Source organism: Falco peregrinus, chromosome 5 (assembly GCF_023634155.1).
Source record: "Falco peregrinus isolate bFalPer1 chromosome 5, bFalPer1.pri, whole genome shotgun sequence".
Taxonomy (NCBI): Eukaryota; Metazoa; Chordata; class Aves; order Falconiformes; family Falconidae; genus Falco; species Falco peregrinus.
In genome coordinates this window covers 26,140,374-26,158,792 of record NC_073725.1, presented here as the reverse complement: position 1 = coordinate 26,158,792, position 18,419 = coordinate 26,140,374, and the positions used below count along the sequence as shown (strand labels likewise).

At 38.9% G+C, this 18,419-nt stretch overlaps 1 protein-coding gene across 13 annotated transcripts in view; it reads right to left on the bottom strand.

Annotated features, from left to right (window-relative positions):
- Nucleotides 1–18,419, bottom strand: part of TNS3 (tensin 3) — a 282,225-nt gene that overhangs the window by 91,039 nt on the left and 172,767 nt on the right. For 12 of the 13 annotated variants that reach the window (XM_055807042.1, XM_055807046.1, XM_055807045.1 and 9 more), the window contains 9 exons: nucleotides 17,993–18,043; nucleotides 16,668–16,790; nucleotides 15,046–15,110; nucleotides 11,982–12,065; nucleotides 8,581–8,693; nucleotides 7,428–7,488; nucleotides 7,221–7,296; nucleotides 2,880–3,009; nucleotides 1,833–1,898 (listed from right to left, as the gene is read on the bottom strand). In XM_055807042.1, coding sequence (XP_055663017.1) covers nucleotides 1,833–1,898; nucleotides 2,880–3,009; nucleotides 7,221–7,296; nucleotides 7,428–7,488; nucleotides 8,581–8,693; nucleotides 11,982–12,065; nucleotides 15,046–15,110; nucleotides 16,668–16,790; nucleotides 17,993–18,043 — 769 coding nt within the window. The remainder of the gene's footprint in view (nucleotides 1–1,832; nucleotides 1,899–2,879; nucleotides 3,010–7,220; nucleotides 7,297–7,427; nucleotides 7,489–8,580; nucleotides 8,694–11,981; nucleotides 12,066–15,045; nucleotides 15,111–16,667; nucleotides 16,791–17,992; nucleotides 18,044–18,419) is intronic. The other variant, XM_055807043.1, reaches the window with a different exon arrangement.

Genomic DNA, 18,419 nt, shown 5'->3' with positions numbered 1-18,419 from the left:
TGGAGAAGCAAGTCCTCTTGCAAACTGGTGTCAAGCAGCAGAACATTATGCACATGCTGTGACTTTTAAAACAAGGATAGTTAAAATCAGAAGGACAAGAATGCTATGGTCCTGTACCTTTATATGCTGGCAGAAAAAAAACCACCTGTAGAGACTTTCTGCGATGTCATTTGTCACAAGGCAGATTTTAAAGTTTGTTACCTAAACTTTTAGGTGTCTCATGACCTCCAGCAAGTGCATTCTTTCCTAAAAACTGTATCGCAGTTGCTTATTTTCTAGAATACTGTGTCCAGTTTTGAGCTACATAATACAAGAAAGATATGAATCAAGTGAAGCAAGCTCAGGGCAGGGTGACCAGGGTGGTTGAGATGGGAGGACTTGCCCTGTGAGGGAAGACTGAGGGACCAGGGCTTCTTCATCCTGGGGGGAGCTGGCAGCAGCTCCCCAAAGGCCACGGAGGAGACAGAGCCAGGTGGGGAAGCAGGGTAGAAGGACAACAAGGAACAGGCATGAACTGTATCTAGAGAAGTTTAGAGTCAATCTAAGAAAAAAATAAATGCACTGCGAGGGCAGTCAGGCACGGGAACAGCCCGCCCATAGGGGCTTGGAAGTCGCCAGCCGTGGAGGATTTCAAGATTTGAATGGACAAAGCTCTGGACAAGCTGAGCTGAGCTCATGGCCCGCCCTGCCTTCAGCAGGGGGATGCCTAGAGATACTCCGCAGCTCTTCTATGATTCTATAATACTTTCAGATGTGGGAAAATAATTTTGCAGAAATTGTAAATAAATACTTCAAGGTGAACTCTTTTTTCCTAGCCCGTTAATCCCTTAGATAGCAATTCAATACAAACTTCCAATTACTTAGAACTGCTAAAAACACCCCTCTGATTTGCCATCTAAGGAAGGGAAACTTGAAACAATTTTGATCCTTTTTCAGACATGTCAGCTGGCCTCTCTTCAAGCATTTCCTATCCAGAAATGTTTAGAACAAGCTGGACAAATTTATTTATAAAAACTTTTTTCTTAAATGGCCTTCCAACAGGCTAAGTGAGATCTTCATGTTTAGCTGGACAGAATCCAGCTGCTCACTGGCTGCTACTACAAGTTTCTAAGTGATCAAACTGGTGAGGAAAAAAAACCAAGGAAAACACACAATTCGCAGGACACTGGAAGTATGTATGAGAAAGACAGTTAAGAGTATTTGGTTTTCATTCAGTCTCATGCAGAATCCATACTTTTTGGGACACTGTAAAATGAGTAAGAACCCATGTATTAACAGAATCAAACTACAATATTAAGCACAACCTTAAGTTTTTATTGCAGGTTGTGATTACCTATGATCTTAGCCACATTACCACAGAATTCTGGAGGCATACAGGATATACCTTACAAGGCAACTTCAAAGGCTCATTTCCAACAAAACTATAAATGTGCTAAACTGAAGACAGTCCAGACTTCACCACTGCAAATATCATCAGTTATGGACAACATTGAAAAAAGGTTATGGGATAGGCCACTGCTGCCACTTGTGCCAGACCAAGCTACCTATACTATGCATTGTTTTACACAGATGCTTTCTACTAGTCATCACCAACTGTTCTGATATAGTTTTAAACTGAAATCTGATCACTCCTCTGCTCCTGTAAATACAGCCTTCATTCAATTTTTCAAAGTGAAACCAGTAACTTTATTACATTTTGAACCGTAAAGTTGGATTTCTGATCTACAAGAGTTGTGGAATGAAAGAGGAAAATAGGATATATTTTTTAAAAAATTTACATTTCAGTGCATCTTATTTTCAAACTAAGAGCATTTTTTCTTCTGTATACTCACCTTGAATTTTCTCTGGTGTTCCTGAAAACACTAATTCCACTTTGCCATAATCAGGGAAACGGTCATCTGAAAATGAAGGATAGTATTTCAGCAAGCTATCTCCCAGGAGAGCAGTTCCAAGGCACTCAGAAATCAGGATTCTCTACAACCCTCCTCACTCTTCTCACTTGTGGTTTAGCGATTTGCTTCTAAAAGAGCCACATCCTTTGCCCCACACATCTCCAGAAAAGACCACATAAGCATCAGCTGGAGGTTTTTTACTTCCAAGAACAGTCCAAAGCAGAAGAGACGTACAGTTCCCAAACCTCTCTCTAGACAGACATGGCTGGCTTTGGCTTTTAAGCAAAACACACCTAGGAGCAAACTACAATTGTTCTCTATATAGGCTGAATTGCAGTACTTTGACCACAAAACTTTTGTGTAACCATATGTTGCAGGAAAATATGTTTGATTTTAGTTTGCCAGTAACATAAGGTGAAGGAGTTACAATCCTGCATACAAACATCAAAATAAAACTGAATCAATAATTTGGAAAATACAAAGATTAGCCCAGCACATTTTCAAATGTGTCTGAAAACTTTGCCTCTATTTTTGTACATTCTGAGGCATATTAAATGATCTCCATACCCAGGCAGACTAGGTCACAAACACAGTATCAGACTTTATGACTGTTTTCCTCAGCCAAAAAAGGGATCCACTCAGCCCACCTTATTTCCTGTGATGGTGACTAATAGAGTCACCATTTCAAATAAGAATCTGTTGTTTTTACAAATGTGAGAGGATGCAATAAGGACTACATAGGAGTATCTGAGTGATTTTGCCAAATTAACTCACTTGAAGAGCTTTTCTTCTCCTTAGGGGTTTACCTATGTTACGTGCTACGAGTTAACTAACACAAAGCAGTCTCCCTTTCCCTGAAAATAAGGATAGAAAAAAAACAATCAAGAATCCTTTTCAAAATGGGTCCTGAAGATGATCATCGCATGCACGGGCACACACATACACCCCCGCACACAGCCGCATCCAGCCAACTACGAAGGCAAGTACCTTTGTTGGCATTGTCCAAATCCTCTTTGCCAAAAACCAGGCCATGTCCTTGAATGGCTCCAGTGTGAAACTGAAGGCGAAAAACCACGTCACGAGTAGCTGACCGGTATTTTTTGTGATAACACTTGAGCTAGAAAGACAGAGAAACACATCAGGAAGTAATTTCTCACAAATATGAACAAATGCATCTGTATGCATGAGTTAGTAAGTAAAGCAGCCACAGTGCAATTTGCTGCAGACATCCCTGATGTTGTAACAGGCAGGGTATGCATTATTCAACCCTTTAAAACTATACAGGCCCAAGGCAAGATAGTTCTGGATGTGTAAAAATAGTAATTACTATTTTCATCGCTGTCAGTCACCAATCAGTAGATTATGATTCAGAAGTGCAACATCTGCCAGTACAACGTTGGAATGCTGACTTGTGTCCGTAATTCTTCATGGTACCAAATTAATGTAAAACTGAATTATAGCACATCCATTTCAAAATAACTGAAGAATATGCAGAGCCTTTAGAAGCCAGCCTGCAAGCTGATTATACCTACTTTAGGACTTTAAAAAAAACCTACTCTAGTGATGATAGAATCTTGGTTTATGCTACTGTGGGCAGTTGGTAGTAGTTTTTATACCACAGCTAGAACAACACAGAACTCTCCGAAATTAACATCTAGTCCTACTTTCTAATACCATCTTCCCTTAGGCTAGACCTAAAGATATTCTACCTGTTAATTTTCTGAGTCTGCTGTAATACAAAGCCACTCAGCATTCTTAGAGGAACACATAAAAATATTGGTAACACCTTAGTCACAGGGCTGAAAACGTTATGATATTATCCTGATGATATCGGGATTTTATGATAAAGCAGATGTTACTGAAATGCATTAAGACGACAACAAATATCACCTTTTTTCTTAAGACAGATGGAGAAAAGTGTCTTAGAAAAGACTGAATAACAAATAGTTATTCAAACTGAATACAATAAAGACATAGGGGTTTAAGAGGGATGCTTATGAAAACTGGGATTAAAACAGTTACGAAATTCTTCTCACTACAGGATTTGAAAAAGCTAACATAAGCTGTTGCTGTCTACCTTTCGTTACAGGAGTAACTCCTCGATGCCTTAAATTCCTAAGTTAATCAGCGCTGACAGATGGCACATAGGACAATTTCTGAAATACTTCAGCCCATATATAAGAGACGTTTTTTTTCAGGTATTCTCTACGCAAACCTTATATTTCTAACCCTTTATAAAGGCTAGGAGATTCACTATGCAAGTAAGCATTATTTTATCTGCAAGTGAGGATTTGGGGTTGGTTGGTTGTTTTTCAGAAGAGAATTCCCTACAGCACAGTGGTAATACCAAGTGAAATACTATTTGCTTCTTATTTTAAACAACGCTTTACACTCACTAAAATTAACATAGCATACAAACCCCTGCCTACTAGCAGGAGCTATCTCCTTTTAGTCCAACACAACTATCAGCATCATTCTGCTAGAACCACGGCCATAAGTTAGTCCCTTAGGTTACCAAAATACAAGGTAGGAGAAACAGTTAAGACTGCTTGAATCAAGAATAAATAAATGCTCGTTCTCCACTATGCCCAGCAACCCTATGTAAAGGCAAAACATCATCATAAAGGATGAAAACTTCAAGTTTGCCCAGGAATGAAAAATGGACAGAAATGGGATTAAGAGAACCCCTGATGAGAGATATTAGAACTAACCTGCTCCAAAACCTATACTTGGCCTGAAAGTAACTGTTTACATTTAATTATATTATTTGAGCAAAAAGAAGCTCAAAAAGAATTAAGAGCTTCTTTAAGGTTATGTACATTCCTCCACAATTTAATGTTAAAACATTAACTTTAGCTGTTTTAAACAATCATGTCATTTTTACATGTGGCTCAAACGTGAGAGTTTCTGAAGATGCAGAAGACTAAATCCCTAAACAATACTTTTTATCCTCCAACTTGCCAAGAGTTTTGGCTTTACGCAGAATCTACTGTCTTTTGCATAATTATGTTTATAAAAACAGTGTATCTGGGTCAGTTCAGAAAACTACATAGCACCTGCTTCTTTCCACTTTGCAATTCAAAGTAACAGCCTTGAATAATTTTAACTCAGCGTATCATAAACAACTTACACAAAATTGTCATTGAATCTGGCCAATACCCAGAATACTGAAAACATCTCTCAGTGCCCAGTACACATAACAAGCTTTCAAGGAAGCCTTAGCTTAATTTTGAATTCAGGCTCCACTACGTTCTGATGCCATACCCAAGAATTACTGCAAGCCACTGTAATGTGCTGGGCAATACTCTGTGCATTTACAGATCTCAATGCAGCTTTTCAAGGGCTGTGGCTGTGCTCCATCACCACGTGTTACTCACATTGTGTTAACAAATTCTCTGAACTTCAGACAAGCAAGTCTTTTAAGTCTGTCTTTTTTTTAAACCCATGCACTTCAAGGGGTTAAACTTCATGGAGTTGGAGGTGGAGCATTCTACACATTTTTCTTTTTCCTGAAACCACTGATGTTTTTACTTAGACATATGTTAAAAGACAATATACTTTGAATTAAGAAATTCAAAGTGCTGAAGCTGCTAACTAGCAGCACCAGGCCTCAGCCCTTGTACAGCCCTAACCCAAGGCTGGTTTAAAACTCAGTCCAGTTAATCAGCTGGAGAATAGAGAAGCAATGGATGATCGATTTATATACACAGATGCTCTCAGAAATGCAGATGGCTTTAGAAAAATTAATATAGATGAATAGGAACTGCTTGTTCAAAAAGTACGTGTGCTTGAAGGATTATGTGAGTTCAAGCAAGCGGAAAGAAGACCACAATCCGAAGGGGACCTTGAAACTGAGGCAGAGACTGGAACCAGAATGGATGAATCAACTGGGACAGGGTCAGGTGATGGATTTGCAGAATTGACAAGACCCAAGGAAACTCCTAAAAACTTTGGGCATTGACTAATGATTTGGTAAGTGTATACAAGCTGTGCTGCATCCTTTTGTTCTCGGCCACTCACTGAGGTGGTGGCCCTACTCTGAGCTGTGACTAAAGCAAGCCTAGTGGTACGCACAACTATGTGAATTTCTCCTTTAACACATAGTAAAAAATTATTCCAAACTGAAGTCTTTTGTTTAGGAAACATTACCATGCTGAATAAGATGCTGGCTTGCTCAGAAGAATTACCTCCAATAATAGTTTGGGATTAATGAAGTTGATCTCTTTTTAAATGATGCAAGTATTACTGAAAAGCTATGTGTTCATTTTTCATCTTAAACACACATTTGAGATACCAAATTGGTCTCAGACTGATTTCTTTTGTGAGCTATTCCACTTCCTTAGGCACCATCAGTCCTCTGATGAGCTAACAAATCTTCCTGAAACTGAAACTGTCCCAAGCATCCAAAGTATACCAATTTCTAACAGTATATTTAACAAAAAAAATCTCCATTTTTCAGTGAAAGAAAGAACAAACAACACACTAAACTGAATGGAAAGGGGAAGTAGGAAAGGCAGAAGAAGGATAATAAAAAAGATTATTTCAAAAGGTAGAAAAAAACAGAACCCTGACACCAAGAACCTCTTACACTGAGGTCCAACATTTCTCAAAGTAGTACATAAAAGAAAAAAGCATCACGAAACCTAGTAGCAACAGACCAGAGATATTTCCTGACAGTACTTCTCCCCACCATTCATTCCACACGTTCTTCTGTTCCCTTAGTTTAACAAATTGAAAGGCACACCAACTATCTTTCTTTACCTTTTCTGTGCATAACAGTGCATGACAAGAGAGAAAGCTGAGGTATTTAAAATGCTAGTGCAGCAATTCAACCAGAGTCATGCTCTGCACACAGAATTACATGCCCTGTATTAACACATATAAACTGCTTTCTAAATACTGCATGTGCTTGTAGAATCAAAAAGCTTTCATTTGGTATCACACCTTTTTGAGTTCCAAACCAATTCAGAATTAGTTAGGTGTTTTCTTTACAGCAAATAGTTTTATGATTGTGCACGTTGCCTGCCAAATTATAGGACACTGGTATTTTAATGCCAAGTTACAAATACTCCCCAAAGCAATTTTCTTAAAGAAAACAGCGCCACAGGCCTTACCGCACTTGGTGATGCTACGAAATGGGAATGCTGACAGCAATTGTTTCAGCTCCTAAAAACCTTCTAGTTTGATGAGAGGATGACTAAATTAACTTAATAACCTGTTTTGGAGTACATCTGCAACCATTTGCTCAATGTATTTTTTTACAAGAACACAAAACAGGTCAGAGACTATAAACTAAATGGCATTTTCATTCCATACAATTAAACTTACCATAATATCTCCCTTCAAAAGCTGGGCAGGGTCTATAGCAATGCAGATTCGGCTTTGATTTTCTGGCCCTACGCTACTTAACAGGAGAGAAAAGAAAAATAAAATATATGGTTTAAAGAAACAAAAAGCAAAAAAAGACTATGAAATTCTGCAATTATGAGAATTAAAACCTGGATTCAAACAAAACTGAAAATGCTCACGACTTACTATATTCCAGATGTATAAACTGGTTGCATAGCCTGGTATAACTTCAGGAAAGGCCGGCAAGCTGAAAAGAAGTCAACAGAAAAGAACATTTTGGAATTATTTTCCTTTATCTGAATAATACAACTAGGAAGCTTAATGCACTGAGCAAAGTGGCACAATGTTGGCTGTCAAAATACCCTTCCAAGTAAAACTGGTTTTGATAGATTCATTTTCCCCCCCCAAAAAAAGTATCTGATTATATTTTATGAAAATGTCACTTTTCCCTGATCTTCAGACTACTTGTGAATTGGACAGGAGGGGATTTGAAAGTATTCCGGTAATGAAAGAAAAAGGGAACCCTTTGCTCCTTATTAAATGTCTGTCCTCCTTCCTTCCCACTTTTTCTGCAGGAAAACAAAATTATTAAGGGAAGAAAGACAATTGCCAAAACAAAACAAAAAACCCCACCCCAAACCAAGACAAAAAGCATTTTCAAAATTAAACAGAATATTTGATCTACGGTTTTGTTTCAAAACTAAGTCCCTTAAATTTTCTGCTAGGCAAACAATACTTTGTCCTTACAGAAATAGTTATTTTACACATAAAACCAAACTAAACACCGAAGACAATGGAGCACTCCAAATCCATGACAATGACATTTCTAAAGACAGGTGCTATTGAATTCTCGGATTATAAAAATACAGTTATACTCCTTTACTATGCTCTAGCACGGTATCTTGGTATAGCATTTAAATCCTAAAGCCACTTACAGCAGGCCACCCTAGAAGCTCAACATATCCAAATGGCTTTCCTACAGGAAATCCAATCAGGAAACAGAAAAGAGATTAAGTTTATGATTATGTTTCCTAAACAAGAAGGAAATGACTGTGAGATCTCACCACGTTCCCAGCTCCTTTTCAGGGACCAGGACCACAGCTGTTCAGAAACTAGACAGACCTGAATAGCACCAATGCCTCATTTAACAAAGGATTTCACCTGCTGTAATTTTTACTTTTAGGATATTTTTCTTCTCCTGATTCTTCTACTGGGAATATTTAGACTGGTATCAAGGAGCACTGACTCTACTTTGTGATTCATGGAGGCTTTCTAGAAAGCTCCAAAATGAAACAAGACTTTGAGCCTACACTTGGATAGGAAAAGTTAGGTAATTTACCTCCACCAGCATCGAAGCTTGGGATGCCGTGAAGGATAACATAGTGCAGAAAAAGAGGGGTTGCATTCATTTTCACAGATCCAGATAGAAGGCCACTTAAGAATTGCACGTATCTAAAAACACAAAATTTAACTGAATTAAATAAAAACAGTAATATCAGGGAAAAAACAACCATATCGGGGAAATACATTCTTTACACATTAATACTTCTAGGTCATGGGTAAGTGAATAGCTTTGCGACATTACACGTAACTCCAAAAGAAGAGTCTTCAAAAAACAGCATGAAAAGACACTTTAGTTTACCACTTTATTAAATCCATGGCTGCTACATTGCTATCGTTACCTTAGTTATTTACATCACTATTCTGATAAAGACAGGAACTAGAAGAGACAGTAATGTCAGTTGTTCCGGCATACATTCCCAGTTGCTCCTGAATGTCTCCATTGGCTTTCACAGCTGCGTGACGTGGGTCCCACTGCCTTACAGCAAGTTGCATGTCATTAAAACAAGAGCAAGAAGTGCCCTTGTCAAAATCTTAGCATTAAGGCCTGCGCAGGCAAGTAACATCTTCACAATGAGAAGTTACCTCATTCAGCACCAAACAGAGGAAAACTACCATAGCAACATGAAAATCATTTTATTTCTGCTATTTCGTCCCTGGTCTGGTCACAAGCTGATGAGTAAACGCACGCAAGTGAACATCACTGCAGTGTGTGTTAAACAAATTCCTCCTGTCTCCTTAAAGAAGCTGGGGAAAACATCCTCCTTTAATTTTTCTGCTGGTTTTGAGTCCCTTTTCTTCCACACTCGTGACATGTCCTTCATTTAAGTTCACTCTCTGGAATGTACAGAAAGAAGAATATCACCTCTTTTTTCCCCCTTTACACGGGGGCTCACTGACCCACCCCTGACTGCATGCCCCCAGTAACACCACAACTAAAGGCATCCTGCCCAACAACGGCAGCTTTACTGCACCAGACAGGGGCTGTAGTGGCTTAAAATAGGTTTCATTTTTATAGGCAGCTAGCAAAGCTCACTTTATTTTGAAATGCTAAGAAAAGACATCTGCTCTTTGGTTTCCTCCTTCCATTTTTCTGAAAATATTTGGTACATCAGAAGCACAAAGATACACATTGTCCCACCTACGTGACAAAACACTGTGGTAAAACACTTTGTCAGTGACCTCTCAGGCTGAACAATTTCTCTCTACCACTACCTGTTTTTAATTACTCCAAAAATCTGGCTGAAGTTTGGAACCCCTTTCTCCAGGCAGTGCATTTAAGAGGCTTATAGGCAGCTGGCTTATTTTTGAGAAGCGCATTCAAAGACTTCAAATCCTGAAGGTTTATGAGAAATTTTTAACAATGAAGGGTATCTGCACTTCTTACTCATGCAAACCTTCTCAAATAAGCAGTTGAAGAATTTTCCATTCTAAGTATTGTCAGAATGGATTCAGAATGGCAGAACTGGTCTCTAGTTGCTTTTCTTGCCGCTCTTCCAGCATCCAGCTGGCAATGGGGAAAAGCTAAGCGATACTTTCGGGATTGATGCATTTAATGGCCTCCATTTCTTTTTTTTTTCCTGGACAAAACTTAGCGGAGAAAAAATTTCAAAATACAAGTAATGGGTTTATTTTCAAATTTTATCATTCTGATATTTACCTAAACTGGATTTTAACAAGGACATCACTACTTAATTATCCAAGAGTAGATTCAGAGGAAAAGCACATTAAAAAGGTGTTCAGGCCACCAGCTGATCAAAATGGCATCAAAAAAGGATTATAAGCTTGCCATAAATATTACAGAGTTGGTTCTCCTTTCTCTGCAATAGGATTAGTAGCCACTGCCAGGCCAGGCAAAGGTAGGAAAGGCCAGGCTCAGGAGAACGGTTCTGACAGACAGTTGGAAAACCTCCTCTGTCCTCACGGGGAGTGACACTCCCAAGCCCCTGTGTGCAGGCGGGTCTGGAAGACGGTACGGGCAGCTCAAGTTCAAGTCCTGCTGAGCAATGGCAATAACTCCATCAGTCAGGAGGTGAACTGCATCTCCGAGGCTTCCCCTGCACCCCACCTCCCAGAAGAATGAAGCAAGTCTCCATCCAGAGGGTAGGAAAGCTGGATACCACCATTTACACCTACTTCATCTCCAGCTTTAGGGCTCACGTGCAGATCACCTAAGTGAGTAGCTGCTGAAGCTTCTGTCAACACGGCTGTAAAAACTGCCCTGATGCACACGCCCAGGGGCTGCAGCGAGTGTCCCTGGCTCACATGGACCTATGCTGGCTGCATAAGGCTACTGCACAGGAAGGCTCAGAGCTTCTATTTCCTTTTGATCCTGTGCTTCACACTTCTCTCTCTGGCAGGCACCACTCTCAAATCGTTATAATAAAAGTGCAATACACACATGCAGGCATAAAACTGAAATAAAAAGAGAGGTCAGTAAAGTTCTAGTTATGAAAAGTTTATTTCAAGTCTAATGAAATGCTGTGTTACTATTTTTCAAGTGAAAGAGAGGTGTGAAGGTCACCAAATGGGTTCAAGAAGTAACCGAAAAGGGTTTGTTATTTAGAGATTAACAGAGCCAAATGCCTTATTGCTCATTGCTACTACATATTTTTCTAGTTTAATTACTAGCAAAACCTTATCCTTTAAACAACTTCCTAAAAACCTACTGTATTAAAGCCAATTAAGATGAAAACAAACAGTAATTATTAGATCTAACCCTGTTGATATTTTTTGTTTCTAAAAGAAGATTCACCTCTATCACAATTACTTGTCTGATGGGTATCAATCTCTTTTAGTACTGAATCTTTCATTACCTCTCATCAAAATGAGGTAAATAGCAACCCCCAGGACTATTCATTTTCCAAACTGCTTACTTGAGTCCCAGCTCAACCTCATTCATGCAGACAGACGGCAAAGGTAAGAAATCCAGAGAGCCAGAATGAGTAATGCATGCTTCGACAAGCACGTACTCTCAGGGATGTGGGGCAGACACATAACCTGTAGTTCCTCCAACCAGGTGGTAATATGTTCTTTATCGCACACTAATCAACACACATTCCATACACATCACTTATGCCACAAAAAAATGAGTTTATTACTATCTTGGAACAATCAAGAAATAGATTGTGACATCTCTTTTTGTTAACAAACAATGCAGTAAGAACACACATCTGTAACAGTGCGGTACAAAAGGCCTTATCTATCTTGGGCTACGTGCAGGAACTGAAGGAGAGATCCCATCAATCAAGGAACATTAATATAGGATAAAGTGCTGAGAGTTCAGGGCACTGGAGATTCTTGTGGGAAGAGCCTTCACATAACAGAGGAGGGAGTAAGGGATAGGGGCAGATGATAATGACATTTCTTATTGGCATGAATTAGGAACAAATTAAATACCTTCTTTGGGATGGCTGCATTAAAGCCGAAACTTTATCATCAAAGAATTTCTTCATAGCAAATCTGTCTAGAGCTTGATCAGCACTGTCAAAACAGAGACACAGATACCATGTTATTCCAGTTCAGGGTTATCTTGGAAATTCAGCAGGTTACTGCTTGAAATATGCCAAAATATTTGGAAGGAAAAAGAAGGAAAGGAAGAAAAAGAAAATAAAGGAGCACCTAACTAGGAACTCTGGCACTTACAAGTCAGACAAGAACTTTTTTTCCACTGACACCTTCTCATTCCACACCTTGAGGCAGTTTCCTTCCTGAGGCAAAGCACCTACTCCCTTATTCAATTAACTGAATTGCATATTTCCAATGTGAATATGTCAAAGTCGTAATGCAATAAACTTTAGCAAAGCCAAGCAGCTCAGGCTCCAAAAGAAGGATACTTGCCATAATTTCCTGAGAGTGCCACTGGGGAGCTCTCTCTGTGAAATACAAATTTATTCTCTTTTTAAGAGGGAAGCAGCAACATTACGGAGATAAAAGCCACTGCCAAGCTCTAACCGTAGTACAGTACATGAGGTGCAAAGGATGCCGGACCGGAGGATCGTTTAAGCAGTCAAACAATACACTTAGCCTTTGTTTCTTGTTCCCTGAGCCACCAAAGGAGAGAATGTTTAAAATAAAAGTGTCAATCTTTTGAAAAAGAAACATTTTGCATCAGACAACCACAAACTCAGCAAATGCACAATTTAGAGCAACATATTCAGAAAAATACATTTCCTTCCATTCTCTATCCAGAATGGTTTTCTGATGTAGGTTTTCTGCCTGTATGCGAAGAAAGGCAAGAGGGTACAGAAAAAAGAAAGGGCCAAAAATCAGTATCAATTTAATCACATATGCCAAGTAACATGCTATGCTGGTTCTGTTGTATCTGTACCAGATAAAACAATGTGTCTCTAACAGATGTAGCTGACTGTGTTAATTAACATCAGGACAGAAAAAAAACATAAGTTTCAAATGAATTACACTCTGGAATCTCTATTTTTAAAGTCCACTTTTAGTTCAGCCTAAGTGAGTTCCGAGGAAAAAAAGCCTTGCGAAGTAAAGATATGCATATCAGGCTAAAAAAGGAATTTATACCTATTCCAAAAATGAATCAGGAGTTACTGATTGTCTTGACAGGGTGCCAGACAAGGCTAAGTCACAGCTTTCCTTCATGGATGTTAAAGATCACATCATGTGTGCTTAGAATATCCTCAATGCAAAAATTCTCTTCTTCACCTAATCTGTCATACGTCTTCACACATCTTCCCCACACTACCACCCCGAATTTAGGCAACCCACTTGTAGCTGGCCAAAGACTGCTAGTACTTTACTTGTTAAAACAGAGTTTGCCAACTATTACAAAGAGCTCTGTTTTCCCTCGTTAAATTTAATGCCACATTATTCCTTCCCAGATGAGAAAAACAGATACTTATAACAAATAACTAAAAGGGAATTGCATCATAAGGCTTTTTCACTAAGCCTAGTTTTTTTGGCATGTGCATACAGACAGTTAGGAACTTTATTGAGCATGAACATCCTCGAAGTCTTCTGACACAGCCGCCAGCACCCTCAACAGCAGCACCTGCAGTAATTTCTGCTCCTAAGAAGTTGCCATGCACCACTTCCAGAGTCTTGATAATGCCAAGAATACAGAAAACCTCGCTGGAAAACTTCCCCAACCTCATTCTTACACAGAAAAGGTCAGTTTTGGATAGGAGCTGACAGATACCCAGAAGTTTAAAGGAGGCCTTCCAAACTCAGTCCTCCCCTGCAACCTCACTATAGGAATCCTGAATGTGTTTGGGGGAAAAGATGACACCTTTCATCATCACTGGGCTTTACAGTCACACCCAGGTGTTGTTCTGTTATGGTATTACTACAATGCATTTACGGCCAGGTACCACCTTTAAGGATGACACAAAATTGCAACACTGAAATCACAACACAGTGCTGTACTATCCTCACATGACAGATTTTTGTCATTCACAATACTTCTTAACAAAATATAAAATTGTGGCAATCGCTCTTCCAATTACTACTTGAAGATAGATGTATTTATTTTTTCAGCACACATTGGGGTGTATTATGCACTTGATTTCCTACTCTACAATTACCTGTCCACCACGCTTACCAGAGCGAACACCAGATTATTTTCGGAGATGCTGGTTTTACTGAAATCCATGAGTAACTTGGCACCAGCCTATAGGGATTGCAGACTTCATCCACTACTAGTATTCAATCAAATCTATTACTGACAGACTGGTGTGAATTCAGAACCAAATTTGATTTAACTATGACCTTTACAGTGAATTTTTATTTTAATACATTTATATATGTATATATAAAAGAGATCAAGGGAAAATAATCTGATTAAAAACCAAACCCCCCAAAATATATCACATTTCATCCCTTTGAGACCATTTATCAAATTTTATCTTTGTTGAAAAATGGTCAATTGTCATAATTTGAGCACTCTAAAACAATTAAAACCAAGTAATCAGACACCTATTATTAGAACGGACTTCAAGATAAAGTCTAGATTATTTCTTCAACTGCATTCTGCACCTGGATCAATGTCTATGAATTCCCTATTCAGATATTACTTGCAGATTCTAATACCTATTTTCCTTAAGTACTTTTGAATCAATGAGAAACTATTCCTGAAGGATGTGGCAGACAAATGGGTTTAATAGAATAAAGATGGTACCATTATATACAAATGTTTTCTTGCACACTTCTTCATTCACTTCAGAAGACCTTTTAGAGATTTTTCCTGCAGAATCACTGAATATCTCAGATGAGAAGGGACCTTAGGGTGTCTTCCCCCTAGTCCAACCTCCTGCTGAAAGCAGGACAGTTTTCCTGTAGTCATGAAAGCCATGTGTTTAAAGACATGCTTCAAGGCTCATTGAGAAGAAAACCTGACAAATCTTAACTGACAAACAGTACTGCAATTAAAATGCATCTTTTTCTGATGCTTCCTTAATTGTAAAAGGAAACCTAATATGCATTATTCACAACTTACCTTGCAGAAACATTGGTGAAGTGCATATATGACGATATGACAACGCCTATCCTTCCTTTTCCTCCCTGTATTAGCAAAAAGGAGATGATAACTTATCTATTTGTTACATTATTAGGCATTATATTGACCCATACTAAACAGAACTTACAAGACAAGAGATTCAGAGATTCCTTTTGCTCATGCATCTCCTGTGCTGTTGGAAAGGTGGTAATGAGGGGAAGCAGCTTCTCTGTCTATACAAGCTGGCTGAGAAGTGACATAAAAAACACTAGGTAGGATTTCTATGTTGCGTGCCTGTCAAGTCTTACTGACCGAGAGGAAATTATTTTTTAAAAAAAATAAAAATCTTTATCAGTAGTAGAAATATTGTATCAACTATTATAATTTTTACATTATTTTTTCCAGAGATCATTCACAGTAAGTCTAAACGATGTTGCAATTCTTGGCACAAAATGCTATAAAATACCTATTTTGGAAAGCATATGAGTTTCCAACAGGTTTGGGCATTTTTACCTCCCCAGCACTTGAGACTCATAACAACTCTTTTTCTACGGATAATCTAAAAAATGTTCCAAAGTCTTATTAAATATCTACATGACACAGATTCAGTACAATTTACCAAGCAGTAGTTCTCACAGATTTCAAAACCGTTTCAGTGTCTCAGCTGATATAAGTTGCTCTATTTATATTTGTGGTTGGAAACTTTAAAGTAGTTATCGAAAGGCATTTATCAACAATATGCCTTACCAATTTGTATATAGAATACCTAGGAATACTTTGCCACCTTTTCTTTTGTCCCATGTATGGGTCATTCTCCTGGCTGCAGTCCTGCAGCTACTAAGAACTCAGCCGTGTCTCACACGAGCACAGCATTTTGCCTGCGAGCAGTTCAGGAGTGGGGACTACACAATCTGACTCAAAGAAAAGTTTTGGTCCCATTATCACCCTCATTCTGTTTAGAGTAGCGTCTGCCAGCAATACAGATTTGCCGCAAGTGTCACCAGCACAGCTACCAACTCTGTTCTACATTCGTTTTGTCTGTGTCTAATTAAGGCTTGTCCTTACTTCTTTTTATCACGAGCAAGCAAGGAGAAGTAACGCTGGGCAACGGCAGCTTTGCTGGAAGGCACTGCAACACTGCTGGTGGGCAGGACCTGCCAGTAGCACCCAGAAGGTACCCAACACCCTCATTTCCTACAACCACACAACAGTCTAAATGGATGATCCATGAGATGTCGCACATCCTTAACCAACAACAAAACCCATGAATGTCACAGAACATGAAAAGCTTCTACAGAGTTTGTTATTGAGCTGGAAAAACCTCAATACGCTTACAGAAGTAGGACTGACCTTCAGAGGAAGCGAACTAATGTCACTGCACATGATACCCAGAGCAGAGGCTAGAACCCTGCGTACCGTAAAAAGCAATCTGTAACAAGCATGCAAGGTCAGCAGATTTAAGCTTACTTAAATCAACTGCAGATTTGGCACGCTGTTTCCATCACCGAAAACAGATCAAACTTCAGTTGTTTTTATTTTTTAAAATAAGTAAGAATAAAGGACAAGGTTCTTGAGAATGAACACAAACGGATAGGTGATGTGCATGCACAGAGCTCACTTACTCTGCAGTGGATCACCACCACGTGCTGAAGGTCACTGTTCAGCCAGGACTCCATAGCCTTGCAGATGGTGCACACCTTATTGAGAGGTGGAGCATGGAGATCAGGCCACCCCACATCCATAATCTGCAATTAAATAAATAACATTCACAAGAGATGCCTCGACTCTAATACTACATCTTAAAATTTGGCTTCAAATAATTGTGATGGTGAAGAGCCTCCACGTTTTTTTTCTAACCCCAGAAAATCATGTCATTCAAATGCCATCATGTAACTAAACTATGCTTAAGGGGAAAGAAGGGGATTTATATGTTGGGGTTTTTTTAAGATACTGGTACTTTTATAAAAACAAACAACTCCCCCTGCAAGTGACATCATTTCTGAAGATCCTGATTTCTTGAAGAATTTTCTATTGGAAATTCAGGTATTTTATAATGGTAAAATATTCAGAATGTCAAAATTAGGACAAAGAATGTTAGCTGGTCTGGTCCAGTATTTTGTGGTTGTTTTTATTTAATGTACAATTTATTTCTTTCATGTGCCACAGATCGACATTTCAAATTTTGTTATTATTTTCTGTGCAACTTTAGTCACTATATAATAATGTTTACAAAACCTATTACTATTATAGGCGTACTTAACCCTAACAAAACCACTAACCATGAACAACTTAAACCTCTTATGATCAATAAAGAATTCAAAAGGTCAAAATTAAGAGTTCTTTTAATACTTCCCTCAGATAGAGTATATCTCTGCTGCTATAAATATACATCTGTGCTACCCTGGCCTTATAATAGCTGCTGAAGAGTACCTGCATATAATTTTTTACAACAAACGAACACAAGAGCTGGTGAGGAAGAACAAAAGACAGACATCACCAGCGCCCGTCCTTAGGTCTCTGCTGTGCAGGGAAGCAACAATGGCACATAGTACAAAAGGAGAGTCCAGATCTGAACTGAGTTCACCAGCTTCAGCTACCAGACTGCACGTTACAGCACGTAACCCCTAGCATCCTCCAACTGCACAAAGAAAGTACACTTGGAGTAAAATTCGCATCACTCAAAGGGAGTTTTCCAGTGGTCACGACAGGCTTCAGGTTCTGGGTGCGAAGTCTAAGAAAACAAAGGAGCAGTGACATAAAGCGCTGACCTAATGGACACAACACAGTGCTGGGGAAAAAAGAAAAAGGGATGCGCATGGGATTTTCTGTTGTCTTCCAGAAGTTGCTCCCTTACTCTGTCTATCTCACACGCATAGCTTCAGGGCTTATCAGGCCATTTAAGCTGCACTTAACACTGGAGAGGCACACTATGGAAGACAACCAGTACCTTTGGGTTAAGCTTGGCGAGGTCATATCTCTTTTCAGAGAGGTTTAACACCTGTTCAGAAAGAAAGAAAAAATACCAACCATCAAGACTTCATAATTTATGTAGTAAATAGCTGTATTTGAAACACATGAAAATTAGCAGAAACTACAGTGTTGAGACTTCAGGATTGCCTACTGTTTTAGTAAACTAAATTAACGTGAAGTCAAGTAGCACTAGCAAATGTATTTTAGGTATTCAGTTAATACATGCTAAAACTGAAGATGAAACTAAATGCACATTTTGAAACAGGACAATTAAAATTCTGCTGTGTTTCATTTATTTCACATGGCTTTATTTTAGTCGGAGGTATACTGAGAGACCTGGGCACACGCAAAATAACTGCACAGCATGAGATTTAATACAGAAAAGTCTGGGAGGGTGCTACGGC